At 33.6% G+C, this 21243-nt stretch overlaps 1 protein-coding gene across 5 annotated transcripts in view; it reads left to right on the top strand.

Moving 5' to 3' along the window:
* The window catches only part of SUCO (SUN domain containing ossification factor), a 76237-nt gene that overhangs the window by 14952 nt on the left and 40042 nt on the right, over positions 1–21243 (top strand). For 3 of the 5 annotated variants that reach the window (XM_070043942.1, XM_030875460.2, XM_070043935.1), the window contains exons 2-9: positions 2969–3077; positions 4786–4896; positions 7286–7440; positions 10660–10797; positions 11032–11182; positions 15943–16066; positions 16827–16963; positions 18048–18115. In XM_070043942.1, the coding sequence (XP_069900043.1) occupies positions 2969–3077; positions 4786–4896; positions 7286–7440; positions 10660–10797; positions 11032–11182; positions 15943–16066; positions 16827–16963; positions 18048–18115 (993 nt within the window). The remainder of the gene's footprint in view (positions 1–2968; positions 3078–4785; positions 4897–7285; positions 7441–10659; positions 10798–11031; positions 11183–15942; positions 16067–16826; positions 16964–18047; positions 18116–21243) is intronic. The other 2 variants (XM_070043944.1, XM_070043937.1) reach the window with 1 other exon arrangement.

Here is a 21243-nt window from a genome sequence, read left to right as displayed (position 1 = left end):
CAAAGGATTAGATGATGCCCACTTACATTGGGGAGGGCAGTCTACTGAGTCCACTGATTCAAATGCCAATCTCACCCAAAAAACTCCTAACTTTGGGTAATGGGATTTGATTATATGATAGTAAAAGTAAGGATCATGAGATTTAAATGTCTTTGGACATCTTCACATTAACTGTGAATATTAGGATTTATACACACATATACACATACACATGCAGAATTCTTAATGATAAAACTAGTATGTGCTCATGGTAGAAATTCCGAAAGTATAGAAAGGAATATAGAAAATAAGGGGGCATAATCTCGAAAATTCTAACACCCACAGTTTTGAATATCTGAAACTTTTTGCTGTCCCAAATATGTGTATATATACACACTCACAAATGCACCTACAAGCACACATGTGTACACACACACAGCTGAGAAACAATGCAAAAGTCTTATCAGTAAAGAAATATTTAATAAATAATGATATATCTGTATGAAATTTTGAATAAGTAATATATTCTTGTGGTTCAAAAGACAGAGTATTATAGAGTGAAGAATATCCATTATCCTGTCACCCAGTCACTCAGTTTTCTACCCTGGAGGCAACCAAGGTGGTGCTTTTTTTTCTTTTCTTTTTAATTCTTCCAGAGAAATTTATGCACATACAGGTCCCTTTAGTACACATATGCACACATGGTAGCATACTATATGTGTATATTATTATGTACTTTGCTCTTCTCTATTTTTTTTTTTTTGGTTTTAATTTTTATCAAAATGATGTATTCATATCAAAAAGTCAGATAGCTCTAAAAGGATTTTGTTTGTTTGCTTTTGCAAATAAGCCATTCCCTCATCCCTCTTTCCCCATTATTTCTTTCAAGGAAACCACTTTTATCTCTTGGCTGATGAATTTTATGTTTACCTCTTTGTCTCTAAAATAATTGCTTTAATGTCAGTTTTAGGTATTTTACTACAGATGATCAGATTCTCTTAAGCACATGCTAGTAATACAGTTTAGTCATAATTTGGGTTAGATCAGTATTCAGTGTTTATATTATGACTATAAATGATACAGCTGAGCTGTGTAGTAAAACATGATTACTTTTCCCTTTTCTGTTCTACTTTTCCTTTTTCATGGTACTAATATTTGACTTGTTTTGTTATGTTTGCTTATTTTTCTATTTAATTACAAATTATCTGCCAGTTATGTAAATCTGTTCTTGAGATTTTCAGACTCATCAGCTGTGCTGTTAATTTCATCCTCCTAAAGAAGACTCTTCCAGAGCTTCTGATGACCTCCAATTTAGTATGGTTGCCCTCTGTTCTTTGTGTACGTACAGCTGTCATCCTAGGAATTCTCTTTCCAGTCACCCTGGGGATTCCCTTTTCCTCTCTCATCTCACTACCATATTGTGATTATTGTGGTTTCTTAGATGTCTAGTTTCCCCACATTAAAATGTTCTTGACTATTCTATTTATATAAAGTTTAGAGTCAGTCTGTCTAATTTTTTAAGTTTCCTTTTTTGCCACTTCAGTATGTGGTTTTCAGATCTTCCATACATATTACCTTAAATTGTGTAAAATTGACTTCTTTTTTTCAACTTAAAGAATTGTCAGTAATGGCAATTTCAACCATTTCTACTATTAACAACATTGAATATGTACTAGTATATGTATAGAACATTTCTCACTAAGTTTAGTATTTTATTGTAATACTATAAAATACTATAAAATACAAAATAATAGTATTATATTGTAATACTATAAAATACTAAATAAAATATTTAGTATTTTATTGTTTCTATTATAAACGGGGACTTTTCTTCTGTTAAATCTTATAACTGGTGGTGGTGATTTGAGTAGAGAGTCTGTTGATTTCTTTCTAAATTTTATACCTAGGAATATAATTTTATACCCAAGACTTCTTTTTTTTTTCCAAGACTTCTTTTAATAGGTGTTTCTTTTTAGTTTACCACCTATATAAACTCATTATCTGCAATTAATGATAATGTTACTGTCTCCTTTCCCATTTTACACTGCTTTTGTCCTCATATTATGTAATACTAGTGATAATGGACATTTTTGTCTTGTTTCAGATCTAAATAGGGGTATTTTTTGGTTTCTTCACTGAGTATGATACTGGCTTTTAGGCTTATGTGTTATGCATATGTTTCCCATGTTAAATGTCTACTTATTACTATTTTATTGACTTTAAAAATCTTGATGGTTGTGTAAATTTATCAGATGTCTTTTGGTGACGGTAATCATGAGATGTTTTTCCTTGATATTTTTGCATGACAAACTAAATAGGTTATATTATATTGAACCATTTTTGAATATCGGAGCTAAGTTCTACTTGACCGTAACAGTGGTATTTTATATCTTTGGTATGTTATTGGAGACTTTTTAAAATTTTCTTTAGCTGTTTTGTGTCTGATTTCATATTATTAACCTATAGTATTTATATGTATGTGCTCTTTCTGTTAATTTTTGATATCACTGTTATGTTCCCTATATAAAAATAATTTGGAGGCTTCTGTGCTTTGAAATATCAATAGTTTAGGTAGCTTTAGAGTTATCTGTTCTTAAATATTTGGTAGAATTTAGAATATCATTGGCATTTGATGCTTTCTGAGGAGGTTAGCTCTTTGACAACTTTCTCTGTTCCTTCTGTGATAATTATCAGATACTCCTTTTGTGAAGTTTTTACTGTTTTACCTTCATGAGATTCATGATGCCTTACTTGGAGTGTTGATAACACTGTTCATGGTTTTCTTAGAACATTAAATAAAAAATCTTTACCTTATGTACATTTGTCTTCATCATTAAATTGTTAAGTTCTCAAGGGCATTAGGATAAGAACCATCTGTTTATTGCCTCAAATTCTAGTCCAGGTATGGAATATGTTGGCTTAACAACTTTTTTTTCTTCTTTCTTTCTTCTTTTTTTTTTTGGTGGTGGTGACGGTGGATGTTTTACAGGCTTCCCAGTTGGCATGTATGTTGCAAAGAGAGTTCTTCAGCTTCATCATACTACTCTCAAGATGACAATTGTGCACTAGAAAATGAAGATGTACAATTCCAGAAAAAGGTACCTTAAATGAAGTTGAAGTTGTAATTTGTGTATTAGCTTTCTGAGACTTCCTCAAAACATTTGGAATAAAAGTATTTCAAAAATACTATGACATAATTTTTGGTGGAGATTTGTAATTTTCTTTGCTGTAATATGAGGAGTTACTCAGGTAATTCTGAAATTAATGTGACTCTGAGATATTTATATATTTATTCTTATTGCTTATATTTGGAATGTTGTAATAACATCCTTAGTCCTATAGTAAGGAGAAAAAATAGTGCCTATTCAGAGAGAAAACTAGGGTTCTCTTTTTAATGCTTTAACTAGCAAAGGGTTTCTAAAGAAACCCCAGTCTTATAAATTAAACACTATTAGAAATGAGGATTGTAGGGAAAGTCTGCAATTAGTGGCTATGTACTTTGTTTTATATAATTGTGTGGAGTGAATAGACAGAGTCCAAAAAATCTGATGGTGTCTAAATAATTTATTATTTTATCATTTTAAATGATAAAAGGTGAGTATTGACTTTAGCTAGATTTGGCTCCCCCCCCCAAATCAATATACTTATTTTAAATTACAGATGTAATTTATACCCACTATAAGATATTCATATTTATATCCCATTCCCCTCCTCAAAGGAACCACAATTTACGGTTTCTTGTGAAAACAGACCATTTTCTGTGGTTATAGATATATCATTTTATAGCACACAAATTAATGTTTTAATTTTTGTTCAAAAAATATTGTACAAATTTATTTCCCCTCTTCCCCAGTAATATCTCATGGATACCTTTGCATATTACTGTATTCTTCTGAATAGCTACATTTTTATTCTGTCATTTGGGTATATCACAATTTATTAAGCATTTATTTATTGATAGACTTTTGCATTGTTTCTCAGCTGTGTGTGTGCATGCATGTTTGTGTGTACATTTGTGTGTATGTGTGAATGCACAAACTTATAATTACATGCTTGGGCTGTTTTTATTTTTGGCATGATACTGTGTTTAGAGTAGATTATTTAAATTTCTGAGTTACACAGGATATATTTCTGGGATGGAGCAGTTAAAATTTTGAAGACTATTGCTGGGTATCTCTCTGAATAAAGTATAATTGTGTGCTTCTATCTACAGCCTATAAGATTTAGAGCTAATATCTTCTTTGATGAGAAATTTGAAAACTTAAATGTAAGAATGAGTTTAAGCAAAGCATTAAGGAAGGGGAAACATTCTTTCAGCAAACATTTGGGTACCTAGTATATGCTCTACAGGCTTAGATAATGATGAATATGAACTTCGCTTTTATGAAGCTTATATGCCAGAAGATAAATTTAAGGACAATATATCTGAAATTCTAATTTGAAACTCAGTGTCAAGAGAGATGACACAAAGAACTATAAGTACATTCATTTATCAAGTATTTACTGACACACAGTGCTGGGTAGTAGGACTAAAGTGTTTATTAAGAAATCAGATGTAGTGTATATTTGGAAGGCAGCTATGCTCATCACTATACCACCAGCGCACACATGTAGTATACATTTGAAGTGAAGCAGTAAGGAGGGTAATGCAGGAAGGTAGACAATAAGCATGGAAACAAATAAAAGACATTAAAGTCACAGTAAAGTGTTTTGGTTGTAAAGTATAGAAAGATGGTCTTTAATGGTGCTTCAGGACTGTTTTGTGAAACAGTTTTATCCGTTGACCTTTTCTTTGTTGCAATATAGGATGAAAGAGAGGGACCTATCAATGCCGAATTATTGGGAAAAGTGGGTTCAAGCTTACCTGTTCCTCCAGAAGAACACAAGTTAAAAGATGACTACATTGTGAATGTACAAGTAAGCTTTGTTGCTTTGATTTTTAATGATATGCCTTTTCAAACTGCTGCACGAAACAGAAAACCTGTTTGGTCACCATATTGTGTATTTTTATTTTTTTCTTTTTGTAGTACCATGCAACTGGCCTTAATACTAGTCACCTGCTAAGAATACTACTTTTGAGAAAATTCGGAATTACAGGTTTAGTAGTAAATGTGACTTTTCTCTGTAGTATAGGTTTGGTCCTCCTTTCTTTTAGATCCATTTTGGCTTTCTGTAGTTTATCTTGTCTCTTCAGTTTTTCAGATGTCAGGGGAAATTATATTCTGACTTAACATATTTGTATGTAGAACACAGAGCATTTTGATACCAAAATTTTACCACTTAGCGTGGAATATGGATTAATAAACAATAGGTTGAGTGTGTTTTTTCCTTTTTCTCTCATATTACATCCTAAATGTTATTTTCCATTTTGTATACCAGATTTTATGAAAGATATTAAAAACTAGACCAGAATGTAAGCTGATCAGAATGCTGAAGCATCTGGAAACCATTTAATATCAGGAGCGACTGAAGGAACTGGGGATACTTGATCTGGAGGGAAGAAGGACTAAGGAAAAACTAAATATCTCAAATATTAACAAATACAAATTTCAGCTTAAAAGGAGGGAGAATTCTCTTAAAAAAATGCAGCCAGAGTTATCTTATAAGTTAATTGGGTTATCTAAGGAGATATAGTAAGTTTCATTTTATTGGATTCTGGAGGACATTTGGAAAAGATTTGTGCATAAGAATAAGAGAAAAGTGATCTCTGTAGCCCTTCAGTTTTATGAGTATCCTGAACAGTCCAGCCATTGTTCATTTTCCTGAATCTTTATTATGGTATTCTCTTGTTCAAATACTTTGAAGTGCTTACTGCATCTTAGAGACCTGTGCTGTTCAATATAGTAGCCATTAGCTACCTGTGGCTATTGAGCATTGGAAATGTGGATAGTTGAAGTTGAGATTTGCCGTTAAGTATAAGATACACATCGATTTTGGAGACTTAGTAAAAAAAAAAAAAGTGTAAAATATCTTACTATTTTTTTTATATTGAATGCATATTGAATGATAATGCAGTATTTGATAATATTGTAATGGTTCTTTTCTAAAAGTCTCCATCATAAAATGCAAGCTATTTGTACTCTTTTGTGAATTTTTCGTTCCAGTGTAAATAATTCCCCAAATGATGACATTTTATTTTGTATTCTTCTGACTCTGCCTCATGTTTTCTTTCTGCTGCTGTACTGGCTGTCCTATTCTTCAGAACCCTAGTTCTTCTAGTCCAGAGTAGTCCTTAGTTTCTCTTTACCTTGAACTGAGCATGAGTACCTCTCACTTGATATTCATTTAGTAACTATTAAATGTCTACTGTGTGCTAGATACTGTGCTAGGCACTAGGAACATGAAGATCAAGAAAACATAGTCGGGCTTCCCTGGTGGTGCAGTGGTTGAGAGTCCTCCTGCTGATGCAGGGGACACGGGTTCGTGCCCTGGTCCGGGAAGATCCCACATGCCGCGGAGCGGCTGGGCCCGTGAGCCATGGCCGCTGAGCCTGCGTGTCCGGAGCCGCTGACCCTGTGCTCCGCAATGGGAGAGGCCACAACAGTGAGAGGCCCGCGTAACGCAAAAAAAAAAAAAAAAAAAGAAAAGAAAACATAGTCCTTACTCAAGACATTTATAGTGTAGTTGAAGAGAAAGAAATAAATAAGGGCAATTGAGGTGTTATAGATCCTGTGATTAAAGTCTGTACAGAGAACAAGTGGAGGCATAGAGGAAGGGGAATGGCTAATTCTATTTAGGGTTAGTTGTGGGGGAGGAGGTACTGATAAGAGGTTTTCAAACATGAGGAGGTATTAAGTACGTTTCAGTTTGTGTTTTGGAGGAGTGAATGGCCCAGAGCATATGGGCCTTGAAGGAGCAGCAAGAATCATGTATTGCTTTGTAATGTTATTTATACGTGCCTTGTGTTGTTATTTGTTGATACACATTGTCTTCTAAACTGCTCAGGGGCAAAAACTATGCGCTGTACTATTTTATATATTTATATAGGATTTCTGTGTTGCTATTAGCATTAATTAATTACAGTAAGAGGGAAATTTTGTGGGTCCTGGTATAAAATAGGAAAGAAGAAAGACAAGCTCCTTTGTCCTAGTTTATGAAATGCCATGAAAAATGTGTAGAGCCTGTATTTTAATATGAAATAGATTCCTTAGGGTGGTAATGTTGGAAGAAAGGATTTTTATAAAAGTACTTTTTTAGTGAACATTATTTATATTGTTACTTTTGAGACATACTTTTTATAATACCCTCTTCAGCTAAAGAGATAATTAATCCCAACATTAAATATAACTGACTTTTTTAAAAACAGAATACGGAGTCAAAAAAGTTAAGTCCATCTGTGATTGAAACACTCCCTACAGTTGATCTACATGAAGATTCTTCCAGTGTAGTTGTGGACAGTGAAAACGTGGAAAATATTTCCAGCTCATCTACCTCAGAGATCACTCCAATCTCAAAGCTTGAGTAAGTCATTACAAAGAAAAAAAAATATGATTAGATAATGACAGAAAAATTTCTTTGATTCTCAAATTTGGCATTTAGGCTATATAGCAGATCTAAGTAATAATGCCTATTTTATTTTTATACATTGTTTAAAGTTTACTTTCCGTTTATAGTTATTACAAAATATTGGCTATATTCCCCATGTTGTACAATACATCCTTGAGCCTATCTTACACACAGTACTTTGTACCTTCCACCCTGCCACCCCTATATTGCCCCTTCCCACCCTCCCCATTGGTAACCACTAGTTTGGTCTCTGTATCTGTGAGTCTGCTACTTTTATTATATTTATTAGTTTGTTGTATTTTTTAGATTCCACATATAAGCTATATCATACAGTATTTATCTTTCTCCGACTTATTTCACTTAGCATAATGCCCTCTAAGTTCATCCATGTTGCTGCAAATGGCAAAATTTCATTCTTTTTTTTGGCTGACTAGTATTCCATTGTTTGTGTGGGTATGTGTGTGTGTGTGTGTGTGTGTGTGTGTACACACACACGCGCACACACACACACACACACACACGCGCACACACACACCCCACAGCTTCTTTATCCATTTATCTGTTGATGGACTCTTAGGTTGTTTCCATGTCTTAGAAATTGTAAATAATGCTGCTGTGAACATTGGGTGCATGTATCTTTCCAAATTAGTGTTTTTGTTTTTTTCATGTATATACCCAGGAGTGGAATTGCTGGGTCATAGTTTTAGTTTTTTGAGAAACCTCCCTACTGTTTTCCACAGTGGCGGCACCAATATACATTCCCACCAACAGTGTACAAGGGTTCCCTTTTCTCCACATCCTTGCCAATATTTGTTATTTGTAAACTTTTTGATAATAGCCATTCTGACAGGTGTGAGGTGATAATCACATTGTGGTTTTGATTTGCGTTTCCCTGATGATTAGTGATGTTGAAGGTTTCCTTAATTTAGAAAATCTCTTTTATACTCCTAGCTCCAGCAACACTACAAAGAACAAAACAAAATTCCCTTCTCTTAATACTACATTAAACATATCCTTTATCAAATGAGTTAATTTATATAAAATGTATAGGACAATATCTGGCACATAGTAAAAATACATGTGTCAGTTAATATCATCATTTTTATCATCACTACTATTTTTTTTTTTTACCACAAGCACTTTTTAGACACCTATTCTCTTCAAGAATGTAAGGGAATGGGTTGAAGGAGTTGTACACAAAGATGTTACAGTTACCATTTAGGAGTTTGCCCTGGTAAGGGACAAGGTAACAGAAGACATGCTTAGAAATAATGATAGTATTTAACATTTTTAAATATTAAATGCTTAGAAAGAATTTAAGGCTAGATACTGTGTATCTGAACAGTACATCTTATTTTCTCATTATATTGAACATGACAGTCTAGTGAAATGGGAGTGAGGTAAAGAAAAATATTAAAGTATATATTTTTTAAATGAAATTATAGACGTGCTTTAAGAATTTTAGTGAAGCGTTTTGAGATAATAGATGATTTCTTGATACTATAGGCAACAATTCTAATATTGGTAGACTGTACTAATAGAAATGAAACATTAGAGAATATTCATTTAGAATAAATAATTTAAAAATCTTATTTTTGGCAAGATCAGATATTAACCTATAATATTTTGTTTTAAAATTTGGTAATTAGCTATTCGGTTGGCCAAAAGTTTCGTTCATTTTTTTTCTGTAAGATGACTCTAGTAGCACTGAGTTGTGTTTAACTTCATTCGAAGCAGTTTTGTTAGATTGTATGTGACAGCTGTCATATCAGCATGCATTTAAAAAAAGACATCAAAATTGGTGAATTTTTGTGTAGCCATTTTAATATTGAAGATGGAAGGAAAAAAAGCAGCATTTTCGGTCTGTTATACTTTATTATTTCAAGAAAGGTAAAAAAGCAACTGAAACACACAAAAAGATTTGTGCAGAGTATGGAGAAGGTGCTGTGACTGATCGAACATGTCAAAAGTGGTTTGCGAAGTTTCATGCTGGAGATTTCTCGCTGGACGGTGCTCCACGGTCGGGTAGACCAGCTGCAGTTAATAGAGATCAAATTGAGACATTGAGAACAATCAACGTTATACCACGAGGGAGATAGCCAACATACTCAAAATATCCAAATCAAGCATTGAAAATCATTTGCACCAGCTTGGTTATGTTAATCGCTTTGATGTTTGGGTTCCTTATAAATTAAGTGGAAAAAACCTTCTTGACTGTATTTCCGCATGTGATTCTCTACTTAAATGTAATGAAAACATTCTGTTTTTAAAACAAATTGTGACGGGCAATGAAAAGTGGATACTGTACAATAATGTGGAATGGAAGAGATCATGGGGCAAGTGAAATGAACCAACACCAACCACACCAAAGTCTGGTCTTCATCCAAAGAAGGTGATGTTGTGTATATGGTGGGATTGGAAGTGAGTCCTCTATTATGAGCTCCTTCCAGAAAACCAAATGATTAATTCCAACAGTACTGCTCCCAGTTAGACCAACTGAAAGCAGCACTCAACAAAAAGCGTCTGGAATTGTTAATTAGCATTTTGTTATTAGTAAACAGAAAATGCATAATCTCCCATCAGGATAATGCAAGACTGCATGTTTCTTTGATGACCAGACAAAAACTGTTACAGCTTAGCTGGGAAGTTCTGATTCATGTGCCATATTCACCAGGCGTTTGCACCTTTGGATTTCCATTTACTTCGGTCTTTACAAAATTCTCTTAATGGAAAAAATTTCAGTTCCCTGGGACTGTAAAAGGTACCTGGGACAGTTCTTTGCTCAAAAAGCTAAAAAGTTTTGGGAAGATGGAATTATGAAGTTGCCTGAAAAATGGCAGAAGATAGTGGAACAAAAGGGTGAATATGTTGTTCAATAACGTTCTTGGTGAAAATGAAAAATGTGTCTTTTATTTTTACCTAAAAACCGAAGGCACTTTTTTGCCAACCCAATATTTAAAGGCCAAGCAAGGGCACTAACAGATCGAGTCAACAGTTTACGTAATTTAAATCTTTACATGATTTAAAATATCTGAATTCTTGAAAATCGTCTGCAGAGCTCTAAAGCATTCTTTTCTGGCTTAGATTTGTTTTGGAAATCAGTAATATGACTTTTAACTTATGGTTCATTATATCCATTAAATTGTCAGATTGTCTTTTTTGTTTCTATTTTAGTGAAATAGAAAAATCTGGTACTGTTCCTATAGCCAAGCCAAGTGAAACTGAGCAATCTGAAACTGATTGTGATGTTGGTGAGGCCCTTGATGCAAATGCTCCAGTTGACCAGCCTTCCTTTGTCAGTCCACCTGAAAGGTGGGTGTGAGCAGTTGTTTGCCCTTTGTATGGTTCTGTAATAAACAGCAGTGTCATGTTTTAGTAGACTTTGGTGCATGCTTAATTCCACTTTATGACTGAGAAGAAACTGATCCCTTTGTACTCCTTTCTTGGTTTACTTTGTACGCATGTACACTTATAATAGTTTAGATTGCATATACTTGTTATTCAGCTAAAATTTGTTTATTTAATATGCCTTTTGCTTTCAAATAGCCTTGTCAGCCAGCATATAGAAAATGTGTCATCTTTGCATGCTAAAGGAAAGATAACAAAATCGGAATTTGAATCAAAAGTTTCATCAAGTGATCAGGGTGGTGGTGACCCAAAATCTGCATTGAATGCTTCAGATAATTTAAAAAGTGAGGTAGGTAAATAACTTGCACTATATCCTACTTTATTATACAATGCATATTTGTTATTAGCTAATCTTGTAATTTGCTATCCGTATTTGCTGTAAAGTCAGGGGATCAGTAGTTAGTGATGAATGTGGAACTGAGGTGAACTGTGCTCCCAGATAGCAAGTGGTTACTTCACAGAACTATTGCCGGTATACTGTTTATACATAGTGTTGTCCCAAGTATGAACTCTCTTGGGTTATATTTAATTATAAAGGTTTTTTGCCACCATTGATTATTTGATAACCAGATACATAAAGTCCTTATTTAAGCAGTTAAGAGAGCTATATAGAAGAAGTTATGATTGTTAAGTATCTTCAGAATAAAAATTTAACTCAATAATACAAGATTAAATTTAGTCTCTTCAACCAGAATTATTTTAAAGGAACATTTTACCCTTTGTTATTTGTGTGCAGACTACAACTAGACCAGCTTATATTAAAGAATATGGTTCTTAAAATAAAGACAGGGCTCATTCCTGTGTAGCAGTTTTACTTTCTTTTCTCCTTTCGAGTTCTACTTTGACTTCACGTAGAGGCCAGTACAGAATTTCCTGAAGAAATGTTGACAGAGAAGTCTGCTCCCTTCAGCTAAGAAATAGCTAAATAAAAGAGATGAAGGCCACTCTATGCACTTCAAAACACGTGGAATCAGAGTATTGTAAAATACTGAGTACCACATCCACATTTATTTCTTTATAATTTGGATCTTCTGTTCTCCACCTTTTCTTTCACATATTTTCTGTGAATCTGCACTCATAACTAACTAAACTTCATTCTGGAGACTTTACTATCATTGGGCCAGCTGTTTATTTGATGTTTTTTATAAATATAGAAGGTCCCCATTTCCTAGTCCAACATCTTGAAGGAAGTAATTTTCCCAGTGAAACCAAATCAAGCATATGTTACAGTTCAGTTGTCAAATACCACAGGCATAAATAAAATTAGACAAACATTACAAAAATGTCTTCTTTGAGCTATTTAAGTATCAAACGTAAAACTCAAGCATGGCAGCCAGTTTTGTCCAAGATTTGCTTGTTCTCCTTAACCATTTGCAGCAGTGTCTTGCAGATCCTTGAGATAACAGGGATAAACTCTCTCCTACTCACACAAACTTAACAGGGCAGAATTATTCTGAACTGGATAGTATACAAAACTACTGGACACTTTATAACATGCTCATTATCTGATAATTTTTCTGGAATATTAAGTTATTTAGGAGGTAATTAATACAGTTAAAAATTCCACTCTTTTGCCTGTTATAATGCTTTACAAAGTAATTTTATTGTGTTGTTTAGTTCTCTTATTTGTTGCTAAGAGGCGATAGTGATTGCTCTGCCTGAGTCTCACAGAGTGTGTGTACGTTCTTATGTATTTCTTTTAGTATTTGGGCTTTACTCTTAAGTATCTCAATTATATTAATTTTTATAAATAATTGTTTATTTTCTCATTCAAACTAGATTTTTGTTATTTAATTTTTAAATTAAATTAGTATAATGCTACTTCTTTAATTTTATTTTCTGCTATGTATTTTTTTAATAGCCACATACTTTATTTGATAAGTTAGTGTGTTCTGCAAAACGCTCCGACGTGGAGGTTGTATAGGAACCAATTTGCTAATAAGTCTTCCTAAAGGGAGATAATAGGTATTTGTATTGATGTATTACACTAATACACTAATTAGTATTAGTACTCGAAAATGTGCCCTAATACAGCAAATATATACTGTATGAGATTTGTGCTATTTACCAAAGTACGCTGTCTAAATAGATGTTTTGTACACTTCTCAAGGTACTGTAAATAAGTACATTATGTGTTGTTTTAGGAGTACAGAAATAATTTAAAAATGGAATGAACATCATTGCATACATTCTTCCAATTAAGAAAAAAATTACAGATTGAATTTTATGCCCTTCCCAGTTACATTTCTTCTCTCCACTTTAGATATAACCACTATCTTGAATTTGGTGTTTTTTACATTGGTAGAGCATGTTTTTTAACTTTTACCAAATATGCATTGCTACAAACAATACATACTATTATTTGGCATATTTTGAAACAATGTAAAATGGTATCGTTCTTGTCTTAAGTATCATTTTACTCAACATTGTTTTTAAGTTTTGTCTATTCATTGTTCAATTCTACCACAATTTATTCTTCAATTAATGGATATTTAGATTGTTTCTAATTTTTTTGATGTTATCCATAGTGCTGCAGTAAGTATCCTTATGCATATTTTCTTAGGCACATATGTGTGTTTTCACTGATATTTATACATAGGAGTGGAATTATTGAGTCATAGGGTATGCATATCTTTATTTAATATTCCTAAATGTGAAACTCACTTTAGCTGTCTAATAGATGTACCATGGCTCAATAGGCTGTCACACTTTAACCTCAGATTAGTATAATTTATTTAGTATCTTTAGCTTTCCTTTGCATTCCCTGATTATACTGAGAGTGAACATTTTGTATTTTCTCTTTGCTTAGTTTATTGTTATTCCTTTACTCTCCCCTATTATTGATTTTTGTAGGCAGTCTTTATAGTTGGTAATAATTGCTTGTTGGCTGAATGTGTTGCAGGTATTTATTTCTGTCTCTGGCTATTTGAACCATGTGGTTTATGGTCTTTTGATATATTTAATTTTTAAATTATAATCTATCCAAATGTATCAGCCTTTTTTATTTTATTTTATTTTTTTTTAATTTTTTTTTTAACATCTTTATTGGGGTATAATTGCTTTACAATGGTGTGTTAGTTTCTGCTTTATAACAAAGTGAATCAGTCATACATAAACATATGTTCCCATATGTCTTCCCTGTTGCGTCTCCCTCCCTCCCACCCTCCCCATCCCACCCCGTATCAGCCTTTTTTAAAATGATTTCTTTCTTCATCTTGTTGAATCCTTTTGTAGCCTGAATCATGAAGATGTTTTTCTGTACTTTCTTTAAGCTTTGCTTTTCACATTTAGGTTTTCATATCCACCGTAAAATTTTTATATAAATGGTACTTCTTTTTATTTTAATTTTTATTGGAGTATAATTGACTTACAATGTTGTATTACTTTCTGCTGTATAGCAAAGTGAATCAATTATACATATATCAACTCTTTTTTATTTTTCTATTTTTTTCATTTTAACATCTTTATTGGAGTATAATTGCTTTACAATGGTATGTTAGTTTCAGCTTCACAACAAAATGAATCGGTTATATATATACATATGTTCCCATATCTCTTCCCTCTTGCGTCTCCCTCCCTCCCACCCTCCCTATCCCACCCCTGCAGGCGGTCACAAAGCACGGAGCTGATCTCCCTGTGCTATGCGGCTGCTTCCCACTAGCTATCTACCTTACGTTTGGTAGTGTATATATGTCCATGCCTCTCTCTCGCTTTGTCACAGTTTACCCTTCCCCCTCCCCATAGCCTCAAGTCCATTCTCTAGTAAGTCTGTGTCTTTATTCCTGTTTCACCCCTAGGTTTTTCATGACATTTTTTTTCTTAAATTCCATATATATGTGTTAGCATACGGTATTTGCCTCTCTCTTTCTGACTTACTTCACTCTGTATGACAGACTCTAGGTCTATCCACCTCATTACAAATGGCTCAATTTCGTTTCTTTTTATGGCTGAGTAATATTCCATTGTATATATGTGCCACATCTTCTTTATCCATTCATCCGATGATGGACATTTAGGTTGTTTCCATCTCTGGGCTATTGTAAATAGAGCTGCAATGAACATTTTGGTACATGACTCTTTTTGAATTATGGTTTTCTCAGGGTATATGCCCAGTAGTGGGATTGCTGGGTCATATGGCAGTTCTATTTGTAGTTTTCTAAGGAACCTCCATACTGTTCTCCACAGTGGCTGTATCAATTTACATTCCCACCAACAGTGTAAGAGGGTTCCCTTTTCTCCACACCGTCTCCAGCATTTATTGTGTCTAGATTTTTTGATGATGGCCATTCTGACTGGTGTGACATGATATCTCATTGTAGTTTTGATTTGCATTTCTCTAATGATTAGTGATGTTGAGCATTCTTTCATGTGTTTGTTGGCAGTCTGTATATCTTCTTTGGAGAAATGTCTATTTAGGTCTTCTGCCCATTTTTGGATTGGGTTGTTTGTTTTTTTGTTATTAAGCTGCATGAGCTGCTTATAAATTTTGGAGATTAATCCTTTGTCAGTTGCTTCATCAACTTTTTTAGATTCTTTTCCCATATAGGTCATTACAGAGTATTTAGAGTTCCCTCTGCTATACACTAGGTCTTTATTAGTTACGTAAATGGTACTTCTTGTTAAGGATTTTGTAGAAACAATATATGACATCTAAAATTAGTTAGCTTCCTTTATTGTATATATTAATGTAGATTTTAAGATGGATGCATTAAATTATAGTGTTTGTACAGTTTTTGTATGGTAATTTTTGGCTTACGATATTATGTAGGTTTTTTTACAGCCTGTGCTAATATTGCTAACATGTGAAGGGATTCATCCTGTGGTGCTTAGGTAGAAGATTTTAATTCTTCGAAGAGAAACTCAACTTTTAAGTTAAACCAAAACTTTTCTTTTTACATTTTTTGTTTTTGTTTTCAAAATACTATCCTTCATTATAAAATTGGACTTTTATTTGACAGAAACATTTGTATTTACTATTATAATTTATTAATCTGTTTTCTCTATATTCTTTGAAATCTGAAATCTGTTTATTTTTGACATTTCTGTCAGAGTTCTGATTATACAAAACCAGGAGAAATTGACCCTGCATCTGTAACAAATCCCAAAGATCCAGAAGATATACCAACATTTGATGAATGGAAGAAGAAAGTTATGGAAGTAGAAAAAGAAAAAAGTAAGGAAGCACTGTGACTCTTTTTTTCTTTTTTTAAAGGGACTGGTTTAAATATGTAGTTCTCTTTTTAATTGGTAAAACAAAGTAACATTTTTGAAAACTTTTTAAAGGTGAAACTTACCAAGATGCCTTTGATTACCCACATGTAATTTACCTGTGCATATGTCTTAATCCTGATTAAAATCCATTATTGTAAATTATTAAATGAGGCTAAAATAAAGTAGGCAGAGCAGTGATTTTTCACCTCAGTTTATAAGAGGAAAGTTGAGGCATGGAAAGTTCTGAGTCATAAAGCTTTAAACTGTAAACAGAATTGAACTAAATTATTATACTCTCTTTTTGTTGTAAATTAAATCTCAGAGTTAAAAATTATTATGATTGGGATTAGAGATAGAAGGATAGCATTCGTCCTTAATAGAATAAAATGTATATGCAAAAAGTTTTGATTTTCATGGATAAGCTTCATTTTGTTAATTGTACTAGGCATAAATCGAGTAATGTGGATTTTTGTAGTTAATTTGTTTATTGGGGATATTTTAAAGTTATTGAGCTGAAGCATTTTGATTTTCATGTGGGTTTTTAAAATTAAAACATTAATTTTATTAAGTATTTAAAGTATTTGAATTTTATTAAGTATTTAAAATATTTGAAGTATTTAAAGCATTAAAACCTGTTCTCTAGATGGCAGCCTGTTGCTCTTGAGATTGTTTGCTCTGGGTATTTTCAATCATAATCATCATATATATATGTTCATAATAAGGTTTGTCTGCAGGTCAGTCAATGCATCCATCTTCTAATGGAGGTCTACATGCCACAAAAAAGGTCCAGAAAAATCGAAATAATTATGCTTCAGTAGAATGTGGTGCCAAAATTTTGGCAGCTAACCCAGAAGCCAAGGTACTGAAGTGTAAAATTCTTCTGTACATATAGAAAACTAGTGACTTTATTAAATGTAAGCAGTGGTTTCCTGGGAAATGTATTTTAACATGAGCTATTTTCCTAATCCACTAATAAATGCAGGATTATGCTTTTAAAGACATTTTCTTGCATGGATTCTTAGTGTATTGGTTGATACATTGCACCCTATTTTTGTTTTTTCTTTTTAAAGACAATTTTTTTAGAGCAGTTAGAGGTTCACAGCAAAATTGAGAGGAAAGTACAGAGATTTCTCATATACCCACTGTCCCCACGCCTGTTAGCCTCCTCCATCATCAACATCTCCCACCAGAATGGTACATTTGTTACAGTTAATGAACTTATATTGACACATTGTTATCACCTGAAGTCCATAGTTTACATTAGCGTTCACTCTTAAACATTCTGTGGTTTTGGACAAATGTATAATGACATGTATCTACCATTATAGTATCATACAGAGTATTTTTACTGCTCTAAAAATCCTCTGTGCTCTACCTATTCACTGCTTCCTTCCCCCAACTTTTGGGAACCACTGATCTTTTTACTATCTCCCTAGTGTTATCTTTTCCAGAATGTCGTATAGCTGGAATCATACCATACGCAGCTTTTTCAGATTGGCTTCTTTCACTTATTAGTATGCATGTTAGATTCATCCATGTCTTTTCATGGCTTGATACCTCATTTCTTTTTAGTCTTGAATAATATTCCATTGTCTGGATGTACCACAGTTTATCCATTCACCTACTGAAGGACATACACTCTGTTTTTAAACTTAAAACCTGTGTGAAATTTACAGAAGGAAATAGCTAATAGAAAAATAATTTTTCCCCTATAGTAACAGACATTTAATTTTAAATGTCTTGTTATAAGGCTAACTTAACTTAGCACAGTATAGACAAAACTTATAAATTTTAGCTACTTTTATGCTTTCTTCCCAAAGTGAATGTTTCAGAGTCTTAGGTGTATTTTAAGATCTAAAAATACAGAAAACCTAGAAAGCTTGATAGTTGAAATAAATCTTTTTCTTTAAGTAATTTATTCCCTTCCCCCTTTCTAAAAATAGAGCACATCTGCTATTCTTATAGAAAATATGGATCTTTATATGTTGAATCCCTGCAGCACTAAAATTTGGTAAGTAATATAAAATTTAATAAAGTGTACTCTATACATGTATTATATTCAGCTTTTATTTTGGGATTAGATTGATTTGTTCATATAGTCACTTAATAAGCATTTATGATTGGTTGGTGCTGGTACTGTACTTACCTTAGGTCCTGGGGTACAAAATTGAAGACAAAAATGTCTTTCCTTTTAAGGACGACGTCACACAAAAAAATTGACAGATCTAGTTCAACAGTTTTCAAATGGTATAAAAAGTACTGCTGCAAAGGTATTATAGGAAAAGAGATGATATATAACTGCAGAAGAGGATGAGCTTGCTAGAAGAGGTAGTTCATGAGCTGAAGGATGAATTCCTTGAATTCATAGGAAGTCACAGATGAGGGAGGCAGAGGTATTCAGGAACTATAAGAATAAGGGGATAGCACTAAAAGGAGCATATTTCTGGGCAACTATAAGTAGAAGCAACCTGAAGAAGTTATTTTAGTGATTACAAGAATAGAGGTACAATTAGAGTAATCATGGAAGGTGAGACAGCAGAGTCAGTTTAGCAATAACCAGGCCATTCCATGCTACACATACCCAGCTTAAAAGTTTCTGAAGTTTATCTTAAAGACCGTGGAGCATAGTGTTTGTTTTAAGTAAGGAAATGACATGACCTCACTGGCATTTTAGGAAGGCTTATCCTTAAAAGATGGCCTACAGCATAATGCCGTTGGAAGCAGGGAAACCAGTTAGGAACCTGTTGTCATAGCTCAGGTGAGAAATGAGGGCTTTAAGACATTGACAATTTGGATAAAGAAGAGAGGGGAATCTGAAAAATTTGTATAGCAGATAAAATTGACAGCTCTTGGTTAGTAATTGGATATGAAGAGAGAGGCATCTGTTAATCTCCCTTGATTTTGGCTTCCCTGCTTGGATCTATGATTCTGCCATTAACTGAGAATATAGGCAAAGGAACCGATTTATGTGGGAAATAAATTGATATACCAACAATTTTATTAGATTACTTGATTTCATTGATCAAAAGCAGATGTTTTAAAAAAGAATTGAGGTAAATCACCACCATCAAATTGAGTAACTAATATATATGATATATATATATACATTTTTTAATTTAAAGATAAACTCTTTAAAGATAATGCTTATTCTTTTCTACTTTTGGTTTTCATTTTGTTAATATACATATTTAAGTTCAGTTTGAAAATTAACACCAAGCTATTTAAGAGTATTAAGGGATAATATTAAAAAACTTAATTTTCCTATATGCCATTTGGTCTGGAAACTGAATTTGAGGAAATAGTTATTTGAGATCATAATCAAAATGTTATTTTTTGGCTTTTGTTTTTGTTTGTAAAAGCCCCTGTAGTCAGTAACAACTCAGTTTTTATGCTCTAAAATTTTGTATTTTAAGCAAAGACATGCTGGGATGAAGTTATATGAAGCAATCATTTTGTTTTATTCTGGTTTACAGAATAAATGATCATAGCTACCCGTTTTTTTGTTTTTTTTTTTGCGGTACGCGGGCCTCTCACTGTTGTGGCCTCTCCCGTTGCGGAGCACAGGCTCCGGACATACAGGCTCAGCGGTCATGGCTCACAGGCCCAGCTGCTCCGCGGCATGTGGGATCTTCCCGGACCGGGGCACGAACCCATGTCCCCTGCATCGGCAGGTGGACTCCCAACCACTGTGCCACCAGGGAAGCCCTGTATTTTAACGTTTTTGCAGACAGCATGTATTCGTGTATATGTGTTTACTGTATATTTTACTTTTTGCTCATCTATTTATGCGTCTTTTCATTGTATAATTAAAAAACCTCAGAACACCTTTACTGATTTCACCCGATTTGACTGGGTTGACCCACCTAAGGGTATATTAAGACCACAGTCTCATTATGGCTTTATAAATCCTAATATCTGGTAGAACAAGTTTATACCTCATCTTCAGATGTATCTTCACTATTTTCGTCCCTTTGTTTTTTCTTTTAAATTTTAGAATCATCTTGTTGAATTCTAAAAAAAGAATCATGCTGGCATTTTTATTGACATTGTATCAAATGTCTAGATGAATTTCAGGATAATTGACATTTTAGGATTTTGAGCCTTCTTGTTCATTTGATAGTTTGTCCATTTGTTCATTCATTTGTTTGTTCCTTCTTTCGTTCTTTCTATGTTCATTGAGCACCTGTTATGTGAGGTTGCTGATACTAGAAATAACATTGTTTCACAAATTAGGCTGAGATCCTAGAAAGGTGTCAATCCCTAATCACTAATGGGATTGAACATATTTTCATGCACCAGTTTTTCCTGTAAATAATGCTGCTATGAACATTGGGGTGCACGTATTGTATCTTTTCAAATTAATGTTCTCATTTTCTTCAGTTTTATACCTAGCAGTGGAATTGCTGGATCTTATGGTAGTTTTATTTTTAATGTTTCGAAGAACCTCCATACTGTTTTACATAGTGGCTGCACCAATTTACAGTGTACTAGGTTTCCCGCCAACAGTGTACTAGGGTTCCCTTTTATCCACATCCTTGCCAACATTTGTTATTTGTAGACTTTTCAGTGGTAGCCATTCTGACATATGTGAGGTGATATCTCATCGTGGTTTTGATTTGCATTTTTTGATGATTAGCTATGTTGATCATTTTTCATGTGCCTGTTGGCCATCTGTATATATTCTTGGAAAAATGTCTATTCAAGTCTTCTGCCCATTTTTAGCACATTTTTGACCAGAGACATATTATGGCCACAGGCGTTAGTTTCTGCAAAAATTCCCCGGTCAGTAATGTGTTGGGCTTCCCTGGTTGCACAGTGGTTAAGAGTCCACCTGCCAATGCAGGGGACACGGGTTCGAGCCCTGGTCCGGGAAGATCCCACCTGCCGCGGAGCACCTGAGCCCGTGCGCCACAACTACTGAGCCTGAGCTCTAGAGCCCATGCTCTGCAACAAGAGAAGCCACCACAATGAGAAGCCTGCACACCACAACAAGGAGTAGCCCCCACTCACCACAACTAGAGAAAGCCCGCTTGCAGCAACAAAGACCCAACACAGCCAAAAAATAAAAATAAATAAATAAAATAATGTGTTAAACTGCGTTCTTTGTTTTCTTTGATATTGAGTTGTATAAGTTGTTTA

This window comes from Globicephala melas, chromosome 1, assembly GCF_963455315.2.
Source record: "Globicephala melas chromosome 1, mGloMel1.2, whole genome shotgun sequence".
NCBI lineage: Eukaryota > Metazoa > Chordata > Mammalia > Artiodactyla > Delphinidae > Globicephala > Globicephala melas.
This window is presented reverse-complemented; position numbering and strand designations above follow the sequence as displayed.